The sequence below is a fragment of the Epinephelus moara genome, chromosome 1 (genome assembly GCF_006386435.1).
Source record: "Epinephelus moara isolate mb chromosome 1, YSFRI_EMoa_1.0, whole genome shotgun sequence".
NCBI classification, from domain to species: Eukaryota; Metazoa; Chordata; class Actinopteri; order Perciformes; family Serranidae; genus Epinephelus; species Epinephelus moara.
This window is the reverse complement of record NC_065506.1, coordinates 14,828,408-14,850,996: the sequence shown is the minus strand read 5'-3', so window position 1 is coordinate 14,850,996 and position 22,589 is coordinate 14,828,408. Positions and strand designations below refer to the sequence as shown.

General features: G+C 41.3%; 2 protein-coding genes across 4 annotated transcripts in view; one reads left to right on the top strand and one right to left on the bottom strand.

Moving 5' to 3' along the window:
- The first annotated feature begins 335 nt into the window (after window positions 1-335).
- On the top strand, window positions 336-1,495 carry ss18l2 (ss18, like 2). The gene is made up of 4 exons (XM_050044348.1): window positions 336-522; window positions 786-862; window positions 1,052-1,136; window positions 1,218-1,495. The coding sequence occupies exons 1-4, from the start codon at window positions 454-456 to the stop codon at window positions 1,275-1,277; spliced, it is 291 nt and encodes a 96-aa protein (XP_049900305.1). The 5' UTR covers window positions 336-453; the 3' UTR covers window positions 1,278-1,495.
- A 148-nt stretch (window positions 1,496-1,643) lies between these two features.
- Window positions 1,644-22,589, bottom strand: part of LOC126390084 (granule associated Rac and RHOG effector protein 1-like) — a 37,001-nt gene continuing 16,055 nt past the window's right edge. For all 3 annotated transcript variants that reach the window (XM_050044213.1, XM_050044220.1, XM_050044204.1), the window contains exons 3-14: window positions 16,305-16,517; window positions 15,396-15,536; window positions 15,081-15,176; window positions 14,614-14,775; window positions 14,232-14,390; window positions 11,893-11,990; window positions 10,080-10,205; window positions 7,996-9,086; window positions 6,436-6,601; window positions 4,317-4,454; window positions 4,009-4,084; window positions 1,644-3,711 (exon numbers count right to left, since the gene is read on the bottom strand). In XM_050044213.1, coding sequence (XP_049900170.1) covers window positions 3,364-3,711; window positions 4,009-4,084; window positions 4,317-4,454; window positions 6,436-6,601; window positions 7,996-9,086; window positions 10,080-10,205; window positions 11,893-11,990; window positions 14,232-14,390; window positions 14,614-14,775; window positions 15,081-15,176; window positions 15,396-15,536; window positions 16,305-16,517 — 2,814 coding nt within the window. In that variant the 3' untranslated portion in view covers window positions 1,644-3,363. The remainder of the gene's footprint in view (window positions 3,712-4,008; window positions 4,085-4,316; window positions 4,455-6,435; window positions 6,602-7,995; window positions 9,087-10,079; window positions 10,206-11,892; window positions 11,991-14,231; window positions 14,391-14,613; window positions 14,776-15,080; window positions 15,177-15,395; window positions 15,537-16,304; window positions 16,518-22,589) is intronic.

The window sequence follows — 22,589 nt, the reverse complement described above, 5'->3', positions numbered from 1 at the left end:
AATATCAGGTCACTCTCACTGTCCTTCATATTGATATCAAACACAATATTTTATCTTGTGAGAGGAGCAAGTAGTAGGATCTTAGTCCTGCACATCCTCCCATAGTGTCTAAGAGTATGTAGTGAAAAAACGGATCAGAACAGTTTCAGTTTCAGTGTCACAACAGTTGCAGTTCTCATGATCAACATTAAATCTCAGTCTCAGCAGTTCATCGTTATCAGATGGATAAATAGTACAATTAGGTTAACTTTTATTTGTCTTTGGGGAAACATAACTTTACTTTTTTGTTCAGGGTTGCTAGACTGCAGCTCTCCACAAGGTGGCGTTCGTACAACAAAATGACACGACCGTCAATCAATAGAGTCGAAGAAGAAGAAGAAGACGGAAGGACCGTAGAAGAAGAAACGTTTCGTCGCAAAAAACAAATTATAAACAAACTGTGACTACACGACGATGTCGATAGTCTTCGTGCCTAAGAAACTACGAGGAAAGGCGAAAATTAACCAAGAAACAATACAGAGGGTGAGACACAAGCGACAAACATTTATTGAAGCAGCTAACTAGCTGTTAGCCTTTTCCCGGTACAACACCCTACGGTGTTAGCTTTAGCATGTAGCCGCTAGCTAGTAACTTCACTACATTATCAATATATTAACTCTGGTTACACCCAAACAGACTGCGTGCAAGCAGTTTCTAATGATGGCTAATGCCTGCTAAAACCAACACATTAGCTAGCGTTATCGCGTGTTTTACAGTTGGTTTATCTTCTGTTTTATCTCTCGTAGTTGCTGGATGAAAACGACCAATTGATTAGATGCATCACTGAATACATGCAGAAGGGACGAGCAGTGGAGTGTGTACAGTAAGTCAAAACTATCCTCAGTGCCCTGTTGCCAATTAGCCGTTTAGGTTTATGCTTAATGATTATGTAGCGTTAGCGGTTAGCTCAGTAGTGCAGCATGTGTCTCTGCACACTGCTGAGTTGTGTGTGTACACAGGTGCGCGTCTCATTTCTAGTGGGTTCTTCAGCTGCTGTTTTTTTCTTCAACAGATACCAACAGATCCTGCACCGCAACATCGTCTACTTGGCAACCATAGCTGATGCCAGCCCAGACAACATGCCTTCTTCTTCAAATGTAAGTACACATCGCACGATTCACTAATAAATACTGCTGTAATGATGCTGTGTGTAATACTGTTATTGTTTCTGTTTCCAGTCTACATCAGATGAAACATCAGCCTCAACACCAGCTGTGAATGGACATGAAAGGACGTGACAATGGGGTGTCAACTATTTGTTATCAGTGCTGTTAAAAATGATTTTACTTACCAGGAAAATGTAACAATTATTTGTTTCAGCAATGTAACTCACTCTAGGCTCACTGGTGTTTTAGATCAGTGATGCTATATTGAATGTACATGTGGAACAATACTGTGAATTCACAATGTATTTTTTTTAAATTCAGAGTTGTACATTAAACATTTGTATTTATTAAAGCTGTTGTTGGTGTCAGTTTTTGAAATCACTCAGTTCAGAGACATTTTATCAGTGCACAGAGTGCTCAAACATATTAAGTGTTTCCAGCAGGAGTTGAGGACAGAAAAGTGAGTGACTTGTCAGCAGAAAACTACGACGACAAGGTTTCGAATTGCTAGTCTTTTTTTATTCATTTTTTGCATTGCTGGTACACTTGGAAAGATTCAGTTGCCAGCTCAAGAGAACAATAAGCAACATAAGCCAAGCAGTCCCCCTTCATATCTTCTATCAGGGCAACATGTTTTTATTATAATTTTTTTTTTTTTTTTTCATTTTGTAGAAGCCACTAGTAAACCATTTGACACAGCTGAGAAGCTTACAGTTACAGTCCAAGGTCTGTAATGATGTCTTTAAAAAAGGCTGCAACAGTTAGGGAGATAACACAGACAAAAAGCAACAAACCCTATATCTTGATTGTGCAAAGCACATTAACTATAAAAAGATATATATTTATATGTATATACAGCAAACAATTCTCTGTAAACATGTTAAGTATGTTAGTTTTCTGAAAACATGGTGTCATTTCATAAATACAGGCAACATTGGCATCCGCAAACATCACAAAAAGATAACATTCTGGGCTTTTAAATACAGCCCATTGCCATAGAAACCGAAGAAACAAGGGCTCGAAAACACCCTCATCACACAATGTTTTAGTGTTTAGCATGGCATATTTGGTAACCTTTATAGATAGATGGTGTAGTTCAACTCTGTAGGAAAAAATGTGCTTTTTCACATATTGGGAGGTGGAAAATAATGTTTTTATGTAATATGCCTACAAGAATACTAACATACAGTAATGGTATAACATGTAAGAAAATACAAAAATAAGATTAATACTGTCAATAATTGTACAAGAAAAATATTGTATTATTAAACAGAAGAAAAGTTAGGTGTATGGGAGTTAGTGTCAATCTGGAGCAAACAACTGCCAATTAGAGAGGAGGAAATGAACGCGCTTCTGGGTGTGGAGATGTTCCCGAACGCTTTCATCCAATAGGGTGTGTAACTTCACTGTTTTTCAGTAATCTCAGACCGCCTCTTATCTCTTCAGCACCATTCATCTTCTGAACAACGCTTTGGTTGGGAATAATATTCTGCAAGTGCTATCAATACCAACATGGCACATAGTTACTGCTATAATTCTTAACTCTGGTCAGTTGTTGAAAAAGTAGTGTATTTCTCTCAAATTACACCTCTGCAGTGACTTACTATATTTATGCTGAGCCTGCTCAAAGCCTCTTAATAAAAAGAACTAAATATTTATATTTCAACTTCAGTATTTTACAAGCTATGAAACAGTAGATGGTAGCTGTATTCTGAGTCATCTTGCGTGAGATTTGGCAGTTACAGCTATGTAGACACAGTATATTTAATATGGGCAAAATGAGAGCATTTCCAGCCCCTGCCCCCGTGTAATCCCCTCATTTACACACACACGTTCAGCTGCAGAAGCAAGTGGGTGACGGCCGTGCACGTCTCCAGCTCTTGTCTGAAGAGACGTCAGCTCGACAGACAGAGAAACAACCACTAGACTAACTGCTGCCAGCATGACACATGCACCTGTCGTAGTTAAAACATGGCAGTTCGAAAAACTTCAAAATACGTCTCCTTTTCAAATGGGGATGTTTGTCATGGAAAAATATAGATACAAAACATGTTGAGCCAGTGTGTATACTTAATTTTGCCTCTGAGGCTTTGAAATCTTCCAATTCAGTGGGTGTGGACTGTAATGGCTGCAGCTCGGCCCACTCAGTGGCTCATCTAACAGAGCTACAGGCCCTCGGTGGCACTTCACCGCGGACTCGCTCCACATTAGACTGTGATCAGTACTGGTGAAGGTAGGAGGGCCTGTGCTCGTGTTTGAGGGGGAAGGATTTAAAGCCCTTGGTCATGGGTTTGTGTTGTTGCTGCTGCTGCTGCTGCTGTTGTTGCTGCTGCTGCTGTTGCTGCTGCTGCTGGGTGAAGGGAAAACCAGAGGAGATTCCAGTGGAGGGGGAGCAGTCGCTGGCAGTGGACCACACAGGAGACTGCAGCATCTGCATGGAGTCGCTCCACTGGGAGGAAGGAGGGATGTTCATCTGGTACAAGGAAGAGCTGGGATTGGGCATGGTGTTTGTGTGGGTGGAGTGCTGCCATGGCGCTTTAGGAGGCCAGGTTTTAGTTTTGCTGTCCTGTGGAACACAGCGGACAGTGATCAGCAAAGTTGAACAGGTCAATAACCCATTAAAAAGTCACAACAAGATTTCACCAACACCATATCAATAAATGAAACATTTTCAGATTAAGATATGTGGGATATGCCGATATTATTCGGATTTTAATAGCATGTACATTTTCAATTTTTTTTGTGGTATTGGTAAAAACTTCTCCCAGAAAAAAATAATACCATTTAGAAACATGTTTTGAACACTAGTTAAAAGATCAGCTCTGTGCACAGTGCTCTAAATACTGAGGGGCTCATACTTTACCTGGTTATCATCGCTGATGTGATGGAGTGGTGGCGAGGGCAGGGTGCACACCTCTGGCTCACCACAGCTGTGTTTTCTGAGAACAGAGACATTCACAGTAAACCTCATTAGTACTTATTTCTCACATACAGTCGGGTCCAATCACTATTTAGTTTTGTGTTTGAGTGTGGAACATCAACCCCAGTAATCCAGTTAATCACAGTGTATGGTAATTATCAGCACAGCTTGAATTTTGCCTTCGACAGTTAAAGCTGGCTGACTGAAGGTGACCAGACAAATCCAAGGCAGTGAGTGAGTTTGGGACCTACCTCCTTTGTTTAACCGCCGCTACAAGGTCCGGTCCAGAAAACATAGAGAACAGACTGTCACCATTGGCTGAAGACGTCTCATCGCTGGAGCTGGCCGAGTCCCCCTGATTGGCTGACCAGCTGCTGTTTACAGCCTCCCTGAGGACACAACCAGAGGAAGGGGTTAGCTGTGTCAGCTTCAAATTTATTTGATGATGTCTAAACACCTTGATGACACAATTTAACACAAAAACCTGCAAGGTATAAAATTGTAAAACTTCTCTTCTATGTGTTGTGATGATTTGTAGGGTTAAAAGACATCTAGGCATCTACGTCTTGGTTATATTTAACTGTTGATTTGATGACTGTTTATCAATATACAGCACATTCTCTTGTTCCTATTTCAAGGCAGGCGCTGTTCTGAAGTGGTTGAAAAGTGAAATCCTTTTAATAAACTACAACATTATTGCACAAGATTTACAAGATGCCGCTCCCTGTTTACGTCTTAATCTCTCAGCACGCTGGTGATGTCTCACACTTGTGGGCTTAAGTAAATGGTAACAGTCATGAGTAACATGATAAATGCCTCACATATTGGCAGTGTCTGACACATTACAAATTTGTTCAAGACACTTCTCAACACAATTACACACTATGATGAAACTGAGCTTTAAATAACCCTGCCTACAGTTCAGCACTAAACTGCTGCCCAAAACAAATCCTGGAACGTGGCATCAGGGATTTCATACATGCCTCTGTGTCTGTTTATCTTGTTTATCATATTTTGAAAAAAACATGTCAGATGTGGAAAGGCAAGAATGAAAGAGACATATTGTAGAGCAGTGGTTCCCAACTGGTGGGTCGTGGTCAAACAGTGGGTTGCAAGTGACTTGCCAACTTGTCAAGTTTGTAAAAGTCACACTTTATTTTAAAAGTACAGTGAATTTCAAGCACAAAGCTTTTATTTTGAAGTGCTGTTTCCTGCTGTACAGTGAGTGACTAATGGATGGCTACTTGACAGAGACAGCAAACTAGCTCGACAACATAGCCAAACGCAAGTATGACACTGAATATATAAACCTGTGTGGAGCTTGAAATAATGACTAAGGAGAAATCTGGACCCCGTGGCTGGACCAGTTGGGAACCACTGCTGTAGAGGACACTGCTACATCTGCAAGTGTAACAGCCTTGACACACCAGGTTGAAGGTCAGCCATTGGTCAATGTCAGGCCTTTGTTGAGATTTGTCGCCCTAGTTTTTGCAGTGTGTCCTGCACTGTTGCCACTAGTTGGTCATTGTTGCCTGGTTTTTGGTCGATTCAGCATGTGAGGAAAGAAATGAGTGGCCAGTCAAGGGGGCGTGAGATCAAAATAAACTCATTCTATTAGGTAAGACAAATTTTTTTAGCCATTGAGCTCTTTAGTAGAAACATTTTGTAATTGTTTGTGTTATTGTTTGCTGGCGAAAGGTATATATCCTTTGTTCTTTCAACATTGGGTTGTGTTGTTAATGTGCTAAGTGGCCAACTCTTCAATCCGTCCTTTGGGTCTTCCACTTTCCCTTTTTGAATGATATATACAGAGTACCGTCACCTGCTGGTATGGAGAGTTATTTCCTTTTATTCAGGCACAGAATATACGTGCTTGACGACGTGAGGTGACGCAACAGTCAGCCTCGATCGCCACTAGTTTGGTGTGCACTCAAATGTCAAGATTTGGACCTGAATCTATCAACAGCACTACTAAATAGCCATATACATTGGTTTTCAACCGAAAAAAAGAAGTGGTTTGGGGGTTTAGGTACTCTTAAAGAATGAAAGCTGAAGAGATTGGTAGAAAACTATCTGCCTTTATAAACTACTCAGTATTGATTTGTTTTGTCTGCATTTAAAAAGGTGATACCGCAGGAAGACCTACATCAAGATGTACCCGCAACACATCATGGGTATCATCTAGGTTTTGCCAATGGCAGTACGATGCTGTGTTCAACTGTTTGACATTAATTCCATCTTTTCTTATTCTCCTTGTAGTCATGCCCATGTTAAAATGCCAGTTTGACTAATCTTGTTTAAACAACATGGATTATTTTGCTGTACAGCAGACAATCTGTGATAATGAAGATGTTGTGTACAGATACCTACCCTTCACTGTAGTACTCTGGGTGGGACCAGGTCCTGTGTTGCTCTTCAGGCATTGGCCAGTTGCTGCGCGTGTTGCTGGGGCGACGGATGTGCTGCACCTGCCGTTTCTGCTGCATGGCCTGACTGACGCCAGCGACATAACGTGCAAACTCCGGGTCCGAGCCAACTGCGCGTGGAAAGGGAGGATAAACACAGCTATGAGTTTCTGACACCCTCAGCTTTTCTCTTTCGCTCCCTGGAGCTCAATCCGTTTAGCCAGACTGTCTACCATAGCAGAAAAATCACAATAGCCGTAAGTCAACTCTGCACAATAGGCCTCGACTGCAATCAAAAGAGTCTGCTGCACTGTAAAAATAGCATCTGACACAGGCTAAATTCAGCATAAATTGTCAACTTACAGTCGCAGCTACATTTGGGGAAAACAGCTGCTCACTCTATCTGACCTACATTGATTATGTTTCTCAGATCAGGGTCCAACAGTGTCTGAAATCCTTTAGTGGTTACGGGATAGTATATTAATAGTATCACATACAAGATTTTACTCTACACTGACTGGCACCACAGCATGACACCTGTACTGCATAGTAATGACATTTAACATACTTCCTCATAAGATATCCACCATACTGACTGCACTGAATAAAGCCTAATAAATAAACATAATTTCAGTAGTCTGGCCTTCACTAATGTGACCATCCTGATTATTTCAGGGACATCATGCAACCCCACTGCTATTACACTGCTCCACTCGGATGTAATGATGTTGCCTTTTGTGTATGATAATAATCTTTGTATAGTAGTCCCTTTATGTTGTTACCAATGATGCCTGCAAACAAACGGTTCTTTTATGGGACTATGAAGATCTGAATTTAGATAAGTAACTTTTTATATGTCATCTGGATACACACTGCAGGCATCTTAATAATTTCAACTGGCTTGTATGGGTATTTAATTCAGGACACCCAACCCCTGCTTTAGTCTCCTGGTATAATGAATGACTCACTAATAACTGCATTGTAAGTCATAAAAACATTGCTATGCTGCTCCTCTGAAGGTTTTTTTTTTAAATAATGAAACAATGTTGTCAGCAAAGCTCCAGGCCTGCATCCCCTCACACTGCTGACATAACAGTCTGACTGAGGAGCATGGAAGGTCAACATCAACACTCCTGTTTGCACATCTCTTCATGACAAAAGAGATGACAGGCCACAAGTTGATGATTTTGTTTGCTAATAGCCAATGAAATTACCTTGTGTTAGCATTATTAGCAACAAGCAATTTTACATGACATTTGTTGTGTGCAATTGTCTGTGAAGAGGATGGAGATTTCTACAATGAATGAGCTGTCTGAAAAATGTATATTTGCCCTCCCCCTCCTGACTTGACAGTTTTAAAGAAGGCCAACTTACTGTGTCATCCTCAACATAAATGACATGTGATTGTGTTAATTACTCCATGCTCCTCTAATAAACCTACTGACTACTACCTACAGTCTTATTGTGATGTGTAAAATCCACATAGATACACCTTGTGGACATATAAAAGGGAGGTGGGTCTCACCTGCGGGGTCAAAAGGCAGCGTGTCTCCCAGGACTCCAAACACTCCTTCACTCTGGTCCCTGTTGGGCCAGGTGTTGTTGCGTGGACCCTGTGGCTTCTGACCCAGCATCTCTGACATGACGCTGTCCATGTAGGTGCTGACCAGGCCCAGACTGTACAGATCCGAGCTCAGATCCGGCAGTCCAGGAGAGCCCCACTGCCCAATTGGACCCAGGGGTGACAGCCCCGCTGGGGGGCCTTGCGGTGGAGGCTGTTGCCCAGAGGTGCCGAGCCACTTGCTTGCCACTCTTTGCTGTGGCAGAACCTGGGGAGGCGTCTGCTGGGGAGGAAGCTGAGGAGGAGGTGGCTGCTGCTGACTGATTGGTTGCAGGAGGTGCTGGTAGTACTGCAGGGCTTGTGGGGAGGGCTGTTGAGGTGGAGGAGCGGGCTGCTGCTGGGGCTGTTGCTGCTGCGGAGGAGGTGGCTGTGGTTGTGGCTGAGGCTGCTGCTTTTGCACCGATGGTGGAGGCTGGGGCTGAGGCTGGGGCTGAGCTTGGGGCTGTAGGGTACTGTGAGAGATAGATTGGGAAGTTGGCGGAGGTCCACTCGGGGGCTTGAGCTCAGCAGGGTTTGCAGACGCCACAGAGTTCCTCCTCTTCACCAAGGGCGAAGCCTGCTGTGATTTTACCATGTTGAATCCTGAGAGAAAGTCGATGACATCCTGCATCTCTTGGTCAGTCGGCAGGTTCATCCCCTGGTCCTCTAAGCCGTTGGCCAGCAGGCTTTGCTGGGTAGAATCTGGGGTGCAGGACAGGCTGCTCATCTGCAGGATGCTCTGTAGCCTCCCGTCACTGTGGCCCAGGCTCTTGGCCTTATCCTCAGAGCTACTGGTTGTCAGCATGCTGCGAGATGGGGTGCTTGGGATGGAGTAACTGCCCCCACTATTAGAGCTGGATGAGACTTTCTTGGTGAACTTGGAAGTCAGCTTGGATATTGTTTTGGGCAATCCACTGGAGGACTTGGAGCTGGTGCCTGGGGGCAGGTCTGCCTGAACACCATAGTCTGGGATCTCTCGCTGCAGCTGGATCTGAATAGTGGGCAAGGCTTGCTCTCTTTTGGAGAGAAAAGGAGGACAAGTAATTAATTATTTAATATTAAAAGTACGACATTAATCTGAATTCACTTATCTAAAGGTGCTTTCACACCTGTAGTTTGGTTCATTTGGTCCTGACCAAGGGGAAAAAATTAAACATCTTTGCATTTTAGTTCTGGGCTGGTCCATGTTCACACTGATTTTTGGTGATTGTCATCCTGCATCATCAGGACCCACATAGAAAAATCAAACTCCGATGACTGACTGAAGTTTATGCAGCACTTCATTGCTTCTATTTGTATATTTACGTTATCTGGTGTCACTTACGGTGTCATTATCAGCGTTATTACTATTTTCAGACAGCAAATCAACCAGCTGTTGAGACATGAGAAAGAGGCATCTTGTACAGTAATAATGTGGGACTTACATGTCACACACACTTTTTAATAGACTTAATGAGCTGTCAAAGCACACAGAGTAAGATACCAGCACAGCAGTTTTAACAGCTTTTGACAGATTAATCAGGGAGAATCCTTGCGCTCCCATGCTGACACAAATACATGTCACCATGGTTACCAAAGATTTATATATATATATATATATATAAAAATACATGGCTTTTACAGATCATTCATAAGATTGCTTCCGGAACAGTTCACTATCAGCGGATGGATTTGGTTAAGCTTTTGAAATCATGCTAAAAACTGTAGTTGGTTTGTTTTCACAACCCAAACAAGCCACACCACGAGTTCCGCCTGGAAGCAGCGGCGGAACCCTCCTTTTCAAGACACATTTCTCCGGTTGTTTGGTGTGCACCAGGGTCTGATTGACAGCTTTCACACTAGCCCAAATGAACCATACTGACTGGACAAACGCAACAGCGTTCTTTTTTTGTTAAGTGTGAAATAACTCTAAATCTCATCAGATAGTATACACATCAGACATCACCTGTATATGAAGCTACTTGTTAGAAAACTAAGTGGTTATTTATTAAGATTCAGCATTCACTCACTTTCTCTCCTTCCACCTGTTGATGTCAAACACCGCTGTGTAGAGCACGTCTACTAGACCAAGAGTCTTCTCCGGATCCAAGCTCCGCTGGAGCAAGGACATAGTGGCTGGGTCCTCCTTCAGACACCTGAAAACACACACACACACACACACACACACACACACACACACACACGCACACACGCGCACACGCACACACGCACGCACACGCGCACACACACACGCACACACACAACATGATGAGACAGGAACCTACAAATCCACACAATGTCTTGCGTACAAAAGCCCAGGTGCATTTGCTAAAGAAATGAATACTTGACACTGTACATTCATAAACAAGAAAAGAAGGGTAAAATAAAACCCAGACAGGCTCCTCTTTCAGCTCAGACTGGTGTAGTGTATTTATCATGGCCTGTTGCATCTCCACAACTTAGAAACACATCTCTTTACCTGGATGCTAATTCAAACTTCTCACACTGTCAAACCACAAATGACTTGAATGAGGTTGAAATGCTTTCACTTTTCTCAAATAACACATGACTTTCCCTGGTGTTAGATTTGCCAGGATCTGCTGTCAGAACTGCTCCAAGATAGTTACTGTAGCCAGCCCGACTATGAATGTGTGTATAAAACTGTATAAATATGGCAATAATTAAGGCACGAACACATCATAACTGTATTTTTATTGATTTGTATTGTATTATTTGTGAATGATCTGTAGATCTAAATGTAGGTCTGGATGAATTTAAATTTTCCAGAACCATTGTAAACCTCACTTGACACTACTTGACTCAGTCCAAACCACAAAGGCATCTGGATTTTCTAGTGTTAAATTCCAAGATGTTTACACTCCTGCTGCAGCTGCCAGACAGTCTTGATGAGCAGTGACTGTAAAATTCAGCACAGAGCATATAGAACGATGCTACAACTACATGAAAAAACATTACAATTTTAAGATGTGATAATGTCAGCACTGCGGTTTAAAAATATACTACCAACGTATGGTTAATGCAAATATGTTAACACAATATTACAAAGGGTGCTGAACAGCTTTATGTACTCAGTCCAGTATACCCAGTGTATTAACCAGAATCTCCATTCCTCTTCATTGTGTTATGAACATTAGATCATGACAGCGTCTGCTCTCTCTTACCTCCCATCTCTGTCTGTATTAGGGCTGGGTACCACCTAAAAAATGACGTTATCAGTACCAATACCAGTACCCTTAAAGTGATATTGATACCAGGATAGGACTTAATTTGAAACATTTTTTCCCTACTTCATTTGGTACCAATCATGTGAACAGAAGCCTTCAGTTGCGTAAAATGCCACCAGGTACCACAGGCATGTAGTACAGCCATACTGTTCAAAGTTTTGGTGGCATCTCAACACACTTAACTGCCAACACCGTCAAATACAATGTGCTCAACTTCCTGTATGGGTTATAGCTGCTGAGGTAGTGGGCCAATCACACATCGCACTGAATTAAAGAACACTTGGAGTGATTGACTGCAAGCAAAACCGTACAAATAGTCATTTTTCAACCATGGTACAAAAAAGATTGAATGCAGGTATCGTTTGACTGGAGAAGTTTCAATACCTTAAAAGGTATTATTGAGTATCAATACCCAGCCCTAGTCTGTATACATATGATTTACATATATAACTTGTCCGTTTACTTTTCTACACTTACATTCTGCTGTGTGCACAAAACCACATAATCCGATATTGGTGCTTGTAACTAGGACTGATAACAATCAAGACGTTTCATAGTTTGACATCAACGTCTTTACAAAGTGCCTTGATGAACTTACCACGTAGAGGGAACTTGGACCACCACTTTGGAACCCTCAAGAGTGATCTGGGGAGCATAGGCCTCCTTGTTCTCAATCTGAGCTGTATCAACAACCACCTGTTAGGACACACAAACACACCTACATCAGCATCTCCTGACAGGTAAGCTTCATTCACAGCCATATATTTTCTTAATGTGAATATTGCTTGTGCAAGAAATCCACAAATGTTTATATCATACTGTTGACTAATTTTCCAGTGTAATACAACTTAACAAAACGGACAGTCTTAAAAATAAAAATTTACCCTCTACAATATGTAAACCAGTCAGACTTTGCAGTTTTACCAGCCATGGAAACATGGAAAAACATGGCCACAAGTCAAAGGCTTTTCAATGGCGTCTGGCACCGAGTAGAGACACAGTTCAAGGTAAGGAAGCCCGATGCATTCAATCAGCCAGTGGCAACAAACAGGCTAGCCTTCCTGCCTGCTGCTACTCAAATTTATTTGAAAGTTCTTTGAAAGTGGCCTTGGCTCCTCGAGACCAACTCAGCTGGGTCACAAAGAGGGAGGGAAGGTAGGAGGAGTCTATTTCCTGTATTGCAGGAAGTTCTCCTATTGTTATTAAAAAGGCAGGTGTATCCTTAGAAACCCGGGGCTGCCCAAGTGAGAGAGCCATGCATACACGCAAACAGTCTGTCAGCGGTGTTGAAACACATATGACAAGGTCATTGGGGGCAGGAAGGAGGAGGAAATGCAGCAAAACAGACGAGGTCAACTTCTTGCTGGACTCGGAATGCCATGACTGGTAGGAAAAAGGGAGTCGCTGGTGAATAATGTTGCCGGGAGCGACAGCAGAGCAGAACTGGTGATTGTGAGTATTGAGTGAGTGTAAAAGACTTTAGGGATGAGAAAGACTGTGTGGGGTGAGGTATGACTAGCACATGACAGTGAATGTATGAGTATCAATATACAAGTGTTTTAAAAAGTGTGGGGAAGACAGTGTGTGATGGACGGTGTGTGTGTCCGTTCACGCTGCTGTGTGATCTATTCTGGGTTGAGTGGCTATAGGATCAGATAAGGAGCTAATGCAAAGCGCTCATCTATCATCCAGGGATTGTTTTACAGTCAGCACGGGGCTGGTACGGCTGGATGGGAACACTCCCTCAGCTTTACGCACAAAACAGGGCAGACCACACAGAGGAAATAAACACCGGAGCATAAACACACTGGTGTTGCTCTGTGGAAAGTCCTGCCGCTGACCCTCCCTCCCCGTGACTCTCCTTTTCAACAGGAGCAGGGGGAGATTCTGTTTGCAAACCCGCCCAGGCGAGCCCATCCTTCACCCAGATGCTGCAGGAATGTTTCTTTCCTTTTGTGTCTCTATGGTGTTTGTTTACACCTCTCGGCTGCCTCAAAGCAAGCGGACAGATCTCCTCATCTCCATTACAAATCTGACAAACAATGGGATGCGAGTTGCCAAACCCACAGACACACAAAAGGAGAGAATTCAGAAACTTTAGCAGAAGTGTCAGTGAGGTACAACAGGCCTGTTCACGTCAACACGTCACCTACTTTCCACTGCTCTGTAGTATCAACTACACTGTGGTGACGGATGTTAACAAGAACAAAATACTGAACAGAGGATCCAACAGAGAAATTTCCACACAACCGTGGAACACAAAACTACTCTCTTATGACTGTTCACACACACAAAAAATAGATTCCACTTGTGTTTGTTTCTTATGTCACTGTTAGGTTCACCTTAAATTGTTCTGGTCAAGAGCATTAGTTAAATGCCCAAAATGTAAACTGTACTTCATGAATATAAACACCCATTTATATCCAGCTATTATTAAAGTGTTGCACTGTAGTTAAAGGTCCAGTGTGTAGGATTTATTGGCAGAATATAATCGACTGAAACTAAGAATAGTTGTGTTTGTGTTAGCTTAGAAAGAGCCCTTCATATCTACATATGTCCTCTTCCATGAGGTCCACCATGTTGCTACGGTTGCGCATAATGGATGAACCAAACATCGGCTCTAGGGGGGGCCATTCCTGTTTTACCTTACCTGAAGGCCACCTTAGGTCCTACAACACGCTCGGAAAACGGGAGGGGAGAGGGGAGAGCAGAGTGGTATTCAGTTGGTTGCAATCTGCAACCTTGCTCCTAGATGCCACTAAATCCTACATACTGCTCCTTTAAGATAAATGTAATTCTAAACTAAACTGGAGAATGCCCCATTATCATGAGATTGCAGGTTACGTGACCACTGTTTCTATCTCTGATTAATTATCAGGAATAATCAAGACAAAAAGGTTTACAGTAGCAACCCTGGTCTTTAACATTTGTACTCACCAGACCAGCCTGGGCAAACAGCAGCTGGACAGCTGTCTTGCAGGCTCCTCTCCAACTGGATGGGCAGACTTGGTTGAGGACCTCAGTGACAGGAGAGTCGTCCCTGGGGGTCACTCCATTCTGGCCCAGCGCCTCCTTAATGAGCTGCAGCATCGTGTGCTAAGGAGACAAAACACAATGGGCTATCATCAAAGCAGTCTGCCATCACTGTCGGCTGATGTTGACAACATGGGTGACTTTGAGAGCAACATAAAACACAATCATTAAAGAAAAGTGGTTCACACTTCACTCCTTTTTTTTTGTTATTTTAACCTTTTGGGAGAACAAGGTGGGTAACCGATAGATGTTTTATGAGGCTGGCAAGTCGAACAGGGGACTGTACCGTTTTCAGCTTGAGGTTTTCAGCCGCTGACTCGTTAAAGGACACTCCTTTGAGGAAATGCGAGCCGATCTGTACAGGGATGGTGGGCAGCTCGCACTGGATGGGCTGGGAGGTGGTCTGCATCCTGCCCGCCTGCTGGGCCTCCGCCTCACTGCAGCAGCTCTGCACGCACACACACACACACCAGCATGTAAACGAACACACAACAGTGCAAAACACACAAAAACATTGACACATGACAGTGACACAGCAATGAAAGAATAATTGTTGCTTTTTTCACATTATAATTAAAGAAGAAAAAATAGTAAAGGAAAACCAACATTTTCCATCTAGAGAATAAGTCAAATTTGAAGACTCGATAAATCTTAGTTTGTATTGTCCAATTACATGGTTGTAGGTTATCCCTCAATACTTATCATTCTATCAAGCATTCAAGAGTTTTACAGACTTCTTGAGAGTGAACCCACCTGTAAGGCTGCCTCCACCGCTTTGGGGTTCAGATGAAAGCCGGCCTTCAGTGCGTACTCGCTATGACCCAGGCTCTCTAGTGCTGCTTTATAGGCCTAAATATGGAGAGAAAACATGAGGGTCTATTAATTTTTATCAATGATGACATTTATTACACCAAAATTGCAATTACATCAATTTATATTCATTACAAACATAACTTGCATAAGTGGTTGCCTTTGTCATTCTTAAACATTTATCCAGACCTTTCTAGAGCCACAAACTACTGGACTAACAGTAGCTGTGGTTCCCTGCCCTGGTCTTTGGGGTGATACCTGTAAAGCATTGTCAATCTTCATGTTGAGCTCCTTCAGTTGGTGCTCAGGGATGGTGGTGTTGTTGGAGCAGAAGAGCTGCTGAACCTGGATGCCTGCCAGGCAGCCGTCCCGGCCCCTCTCTCTCAACCTCGCCATGGCCTGAGGGCACAGCAGAGTACTGGGTCAGAGTGACAGCAGAACATCTACACCACTACGGCACATTCTCACAGAGAAATGCAAGCGATACTTGAGAATGAGATCATATTGCAAAATTAGATGACCAGCATTTTAAAAATGTGGTTGGTGTTAAGGACTTCTAAAATAAAATTTAAATAAATGATGTTTTTAAAAAAGGACAGAGAGAAATTTCTTTGAATAATCCAAAACTTAAAAAATTATAACACTTTTGACAAAACAGATGTCGAGCACTGAGAGGTTCATTTTTTTTATGATAAAAGCATGTGTACAGCTTCTGAAAAAGAGTCCTGGCGGCCTCCCTCTGTCAAAATGCCCGCCCAGCACATTCTACCAGGGTCTATCCAGGCCTATTCCCCTCCAGGGCTTACACTCTGCATGCCAGGGCTTAACAGATCAATCAACCCGCTATTCTCCCCTCTGCCTTACTTTATACAACAAAGCTCAAAATGGGCCAGCGGGACTGATTAGCCTGGGGATTAGTTAGTCCCTCTTACAAAGCTGCCTCCCTTACATGGGTTGGAGTGTTGAGGGGTACAGAACATAACACTGCAGGTTCACAGTCAAACTGCAGCCCGAAAAAGAGGAAATAGGAAATTGAAGTTGGAAATCATGAACGGTTGGCATTTCTCAGGAATGTTTAACAAGTCAGCTTTTCACCTCACACAGTCAAACCCCATATTTCCACGGCCCAGACTATGAAGAGTCCTGGGGCGCCCTGTGGCTACATACCTGAGCTGCACCTTTCCACGAGCGTGAGGCTTCCTCCAGCTCTGTGAGGGGCCCCAGGTCAGAGTTTTGGGAGCGGGCATTGGCGCAACGCTCCTGGGCCTGGGCAAGAGCCTCTGCCAGGCAGGACTGAGCCACGGGCTGCACCTTCTGCAGCGCCTGTGATAGAAACTGGAAATGGACCTGCATCACCGTGAGGAAGCACCGACCCAGCACCTGGAAACAGATGACACAGAGTACTGTTACATCATACATACTTTCATTTTGACGAACATCCATCATTAACATGTTAGAGTGCCTAAATCATGATGTATGAGACACCAAACTACACGAGTGCCTGCAGGCTAGGAAACATGTATGACCACATACCTCGGTGGTTAATTATCACTCTGAATAACCCACTTTTTGTGCTACTTTACCAACAAAACACTGTTTACTAATACTGACTGCCTCGCCCACAAGGTCTCCCTAGCTCTGATATTTTGTACATTTTCAGGCCCGTTCTGCCAAAAACATTCGGCAACTATGAAACCCAAAAGAAAATACAAAATTACAATCTCCAAAACTACCTTGAGCTTGTTACTGTTTTCTTTTTCACACCTTGGAGAACAGAGAACATTGACTTAACAGGAAAAGTGCAGTTGGTTTGGTATAGGCCTAGCTGTAAATGTGTAAGAAACATCACAGATTTTTTCATGCACATTAAAAATGGTTTATTGAAATGTACACTGTGTGGCTTAAGCAAAGATATTTCCTTTGGAATAAGGTGCAATATGTTTTTTTCTTCTTTTTTTTTTACAACACAGTATATTTCCATAAAATAATGTCCCACCATTAAAAGTCTCACTCATTTTTTGTCAACAGATCACATGAACTGTATCAGCCGATTGTCTTAAGGCTGCTCCTTTTACCGACACTAAAATGAATCATAAAAAACTAACTTAAAAAAGAAAATGAGGGCACCTGGAAGAGTGTCATGCTCCGACCAATGCTCTGCTAGAACACAATGTGGTTTGGTTTTTTTGTCCACCACTTTTCCCAACCATTTGCCACAACAAATACCATAAGGCCGTGTCATACAGCAGACATCAGAGAATACATCTTTGAAAGTACAACATCTTTTCCAGGGCAGATTTCATCTAACTTAATGTGTGCATGTGTTTGCATTTGTGGTAAATCATGTGCTGTAAACAGATACCAAACATCTGACAATGAGCACAATGTGTATTTGTATTTGCAAACGAAAGAAAGATGGAGAACATATTGAATATGGCAGTGTGTTTGTCTCTGTGAGAGGGAATGTTTGTCTATTTATGCTTAAAGATTAGAAAATTGCAGCCAGGATAGCAATATTTAATGCTCACCCTGGCACCACTTTTTCTTTTGTATCTACTATTTACACAGTTTTCTCTGTATATGACACAATTTTGAAGCCTTTTATGAAGTAAAAATAAGGAAAATGTTCCTAAAAACACATTTATTGACTCTATTCATCTCTGTTTACTATTTTGTATGAAAATGTGCTGATGATGTTACAAATTTTAAGAATTATTTGATATTATATTTACAAAATGTCATACTGGATAACTGTCCACACCTCATGGTGAAATACAAAAAAGGTACAAAAAAAAAAAATTAAAAATCAAATAACACCTAAAACCTCTGCCGCATGTATTATTATATAAATGTTGCCAACAATGTATTCAAATATTACAAAAAAAATGACATCCAGTTGATTGTTATGCATTGAAGCATTTTGTCCCAAAACTGGTAGTCGGCCAATGTCATCTAGACTAAAAAGCCTTTGGAAGCAATTTCATGAGGCATTTTATTCTGACTTCACTCTACTCAGGACACTATTACTCCACTGTATCTTTACAAAGCAAATAGTGGTTTGCTGCCACAATAATGCTTTGAATATTGTAAAGAGAACCTTTAGGAATATAAATGATAAAAAATATTGGGAAATGTTAAAAACTTTGTTACACGAAATCCAGGAAAGAAACAATACTGAATGATTTTTTGGGTCTGTGGTGATTTCTTCACAGAGTAGCCTAATTGATTTTCTTGAAAAATCAACTTTCATTGCGATTCTCTTTGCATACATAAACATGTATTATTTATGAACATCAATTATGGTTAAGTTGTTTTTAAATGATGATTCACGTGGAAACTCCTTAAGGTGTCGTACAGAGTAACAATTTCAGTCAGGTGGGATAAACAATAGCAGCATGATGTCAAGTGCTGTTAAAGATTTTCAGACATTTTGAAGCTTACAAACAGTGCAACATTAAAATGTGTGTAAAGAACCTCAACATATATCATCATGTCTAAAGCAAATACATTATAATGAGATAAATGATTGTGCAAGTTTTATTTTCTGGAGCTCTAAATATTGGTAACTGTCTCACTATATATTTTTTAAGTATTATTGATTTAAAATGTTTTGAAATTACAATATTTTAAGAATTCTTTAGTGTTATGCCACATGACTTTTTTTATTTTGTCAAATGATTTTCAATTAAAACTCTTAAATTACATTGTTTGAGAATACGATTTAAGTTATAAGTAAATAACATCATCATAAAAGCAAAAACAACTGTCATGCAGTTTCAGCCTATTTTAATTTTTTGTCAGCTTGAAAACTTTATTCCTCACTGGGCCACATACATACATTTATCTACCGTATCACAGTATCTATGTTTATTCCTTAACTTTCTTTAAATTGAGTGGTAATTTGTTAGTCAAGGAAAATAGGAAAATTATACACAAAAGAAAATATTTAATTACAATTATCAGAACACTGCTGAAATATTCACACAAGCATAACAAGTATTTTGGGGTGACATAAATCATTGCATGTTTGGTGAGAGAATAGTCCGGGCTCAGAGGCTGTTTGTTGTTCAGTAAGCAAAATAAGAGAAACAGGACACCACAGGGTTAACCATGCTCACAGGGTTTTCTTTTTCAGGTACCTGCTGAAAATATCTCAAGGGGGAGGCTACGTTGTAAAGACAGAAATATGTTGCTGCTTTCTGATGGCAGACAGGAACAACAGGACGCAGCTACCTTCATTCTTCAACATGGAGACCAAAACTAAACTGTGTAAATGCCTAAAAGGCATGAAATCTTCACTTGTTGGAAGCTTTATTGTTTTCATCACAACTATAAAACAGTGTGTGATGACTAATCCACTGCCCTTTTTGGAATATTTGAGCCAGGACTTTGGAGCTTCAACAGCTGCTTTACCGTTTTGTCATTTCGTGAGATGGACCTACTGCACAGGATTAAGACACGCACCATATACTGTTATCGCAACATGCCCAATTTGATTTGGCTAGGGACCTTTGTTGCATGTCATTCTCCCTCCTTTTCCATTTATTTCCTGTCGCCTCTCTACTGTTGACTCATATGCCGAATAAAAAGATTAAAAATGCTATCACAAAAGCAATTGTTGGGTTTGTGGCCTGCTTTACTTACTGTAGGTATTGAGAATTTCTTTAGTTACAATGGTCCTTGTATGAGAGCACAATGCATTTTGAGAGATCCCAAAATACAAAAACAATTAGACTCTGAGGACAGAATACCATTTCTAGCCACAAACTGGTCCATTATTGTCCACTTTGTTGTGTATTAAGGCTTCCAACATGTCCATACATTTGGTATTACTCAGTTTGTCGACTTTGTTTTACTAAACATGGTGTGTAGTCAGGTTTCCATCAAAACGTAGGACAAATTATAACCACATTTTCAGAATATTTGGGGGGAAAAAAGCAATTGTATGTGCTTTTTCACCTAGTGCTGTTATGAGAATGGAAGTTAGTTCACTGAGGTAAGCAGTGAATAGTTCTCCAGTCAGGTGCCCCAGCAGCAGAGGGAGCAACAAGATGACGTGATAAATAGAGCACCAGTCAAGCCTGAAACGAATGAAAACAATGGATATATAAAAACAGTGAGCAAACTGAACAATGGAAATAGAGAGTTTTGAACAACTCATACTGCAACTATGTGCTCTTGAAAGAGTTCTGGTAAAAGTCCTGTGTGCATACATATGCATGTTAAAAGAAATCCAGAGGTGACACAGTGGCCTATGCATCATGACTGTATGTCATCTTTTATTCCCAGAATCTCTTTCCATTGCACTTAGTCACATTTATCAAAATCTAAATTTAAAAAAAATATACGTCTAATGTCTGTGCCAGATTTCATTGCAATCCATCCAATAATAGATGTGATGTTTAAATAAAAACCAAAAATGTCAACCTGCTGGTGGTGCTATAGGTAAAGACATTGGATCACCTAAGTCAGTAGGACGTCTGCTCTGGAGAGCATGACTGTTTATTTTCATGGAAAACCATCAAGTAGTTAAGATACTTCATTCTGGACCAAAGTGATTGACTGACCGACTGACCACCTGACAAACAGGCCGGCTGACCAACATAACCATCACTAGAGCTGTGCGGCTAGCATGGCCAATAAAAACAAGAGCTGTAAAATACAAGTCTGTGTCCTTAAACTCAAACCCATCATACCATGTATAAAATAGACGACATACTGCCTATCCCTCCGCCTACTCCGGGCTGACTCTGGGAGGCTTAATAAACACAGGCCCAGATCCAGTGTGCACAAGATGGGAAATTCCTGCTCCTGCTGTTGACATTAAGCAACTCAATCAGTCAGCTGGGATTTAGTGTGTATGCAAAGACGACAAATAACAGATAACAAGAGATATACTGTATAGCCTGATAATGACGCTTGGACACTACACACAGCAAAATAATGCAAACTGATACCACCTGCAGTGTATCCTTAGGAAGATCACAAAATACCATGTGCACAAGCTGACAATGAGATCAAATGCAACTTAAAGTGTTACAGAGTCGTCCACAATCACCGAGCGAGGGAAAAAAATGAGGCCATGGCTACAGCACAAGATAATGGATAACACATGTGATTGGCTGTGCTGTATCCTACACAGTCATGGAAAATATGAGAAATAAGAGTGCAGCAGAGCCAAGCCGATGTTGGGCCCCTCTCAGGTCCAAACAAGGCAAATCATGAACCAATCAACATTTATACTTCTATTTTCTGAGAACACCTTCACTATAAGTCCATCCAATCTAGAAGAATGGTGTCCCTGAGATCTAAACCTCTTCTAGGGAAAGGGAGTACAAGGCTGTTATAATAACCAGATGTTCATGTTGTTATGCTGTCTGATATGTGAAAAACAAAACAAGCAGCCTACCTACGTTGGTTAATGTCAGTGGCAAACCTTTGTCTTTTTCTGGGTCTCCTTTTACACATTCACTCTAGAGAAACAGGAAGGTCACAACTGTCTTGACCTCTGAATGTCTTATCTGTTGGTTGGTACTCTACAAACTGGAACTGGTTTTACTGCAGGTCTCTAAAGTCATCCTAGATATGATCTCATCAGCCTGATGAGCAAGTGTACATTTCTGACATTTTTTAAAGAACATAATGATTGAGCTAAAACGCATATTTTAAAAGGTGCCCTGTGGGGGTTTCTTGTCAACAAACACAAGTTATGTTTACATTCATTGTTTCTTATCCAAACACATTGTGTATTTCCTTGAGGTCTAACAAATGTGTTAAAAGCAGTTGCTTACTTTAAAATTTTAATTTATGCACTGTTTACAGCCATGTTTGCTAGCTTACAGTGTCCTTTTTGGGCATTTGTGAACACGTTACAGCCACTTACCATCTATATTTCTTACTTTTTTGGTTTTTCTGAGGTACATCAAACCTTTAAATAGTATTAAAGCATCAGCAGGAATGTGTATCACATTGCTCCAAAGCACTACGAGTTGGCAAAAACTACGGGGGTACTTTTAAACTTGTTTTGATTTGAACTGAAAACAGAAGCACACCCAGAAATGTTGTTACATCAACCTGTGAGCAGCAGGGTACGCTATGTTTCATTACAAATCACACTTGTGTTTTAGCCTTTCTCCGACTAACATTATGTAGTACAGATATTTTTGAGCTCATCTTTGCTTAATGTTTTCCTGGCTGCCATACAGATGCTCATGACGTCGGTCAGCAGCAGACAGGTAGAAACCTCATAAAGTTTAAATCCAACTATTCAGTTTTTTTCCTACCTAAGTTTGTCTCCCTTCACAACACACAAGTAAAAACAGCCAAAAAATAACCCCTACAATAAATACATCCTATGTTTCACTGTAATTAGATGAAGCCCTCATATGACCACATTTCATCAAGCAAACAGCAACAGTATTCAAAAATAAAATGTTTTTAACAGCTGAAGAC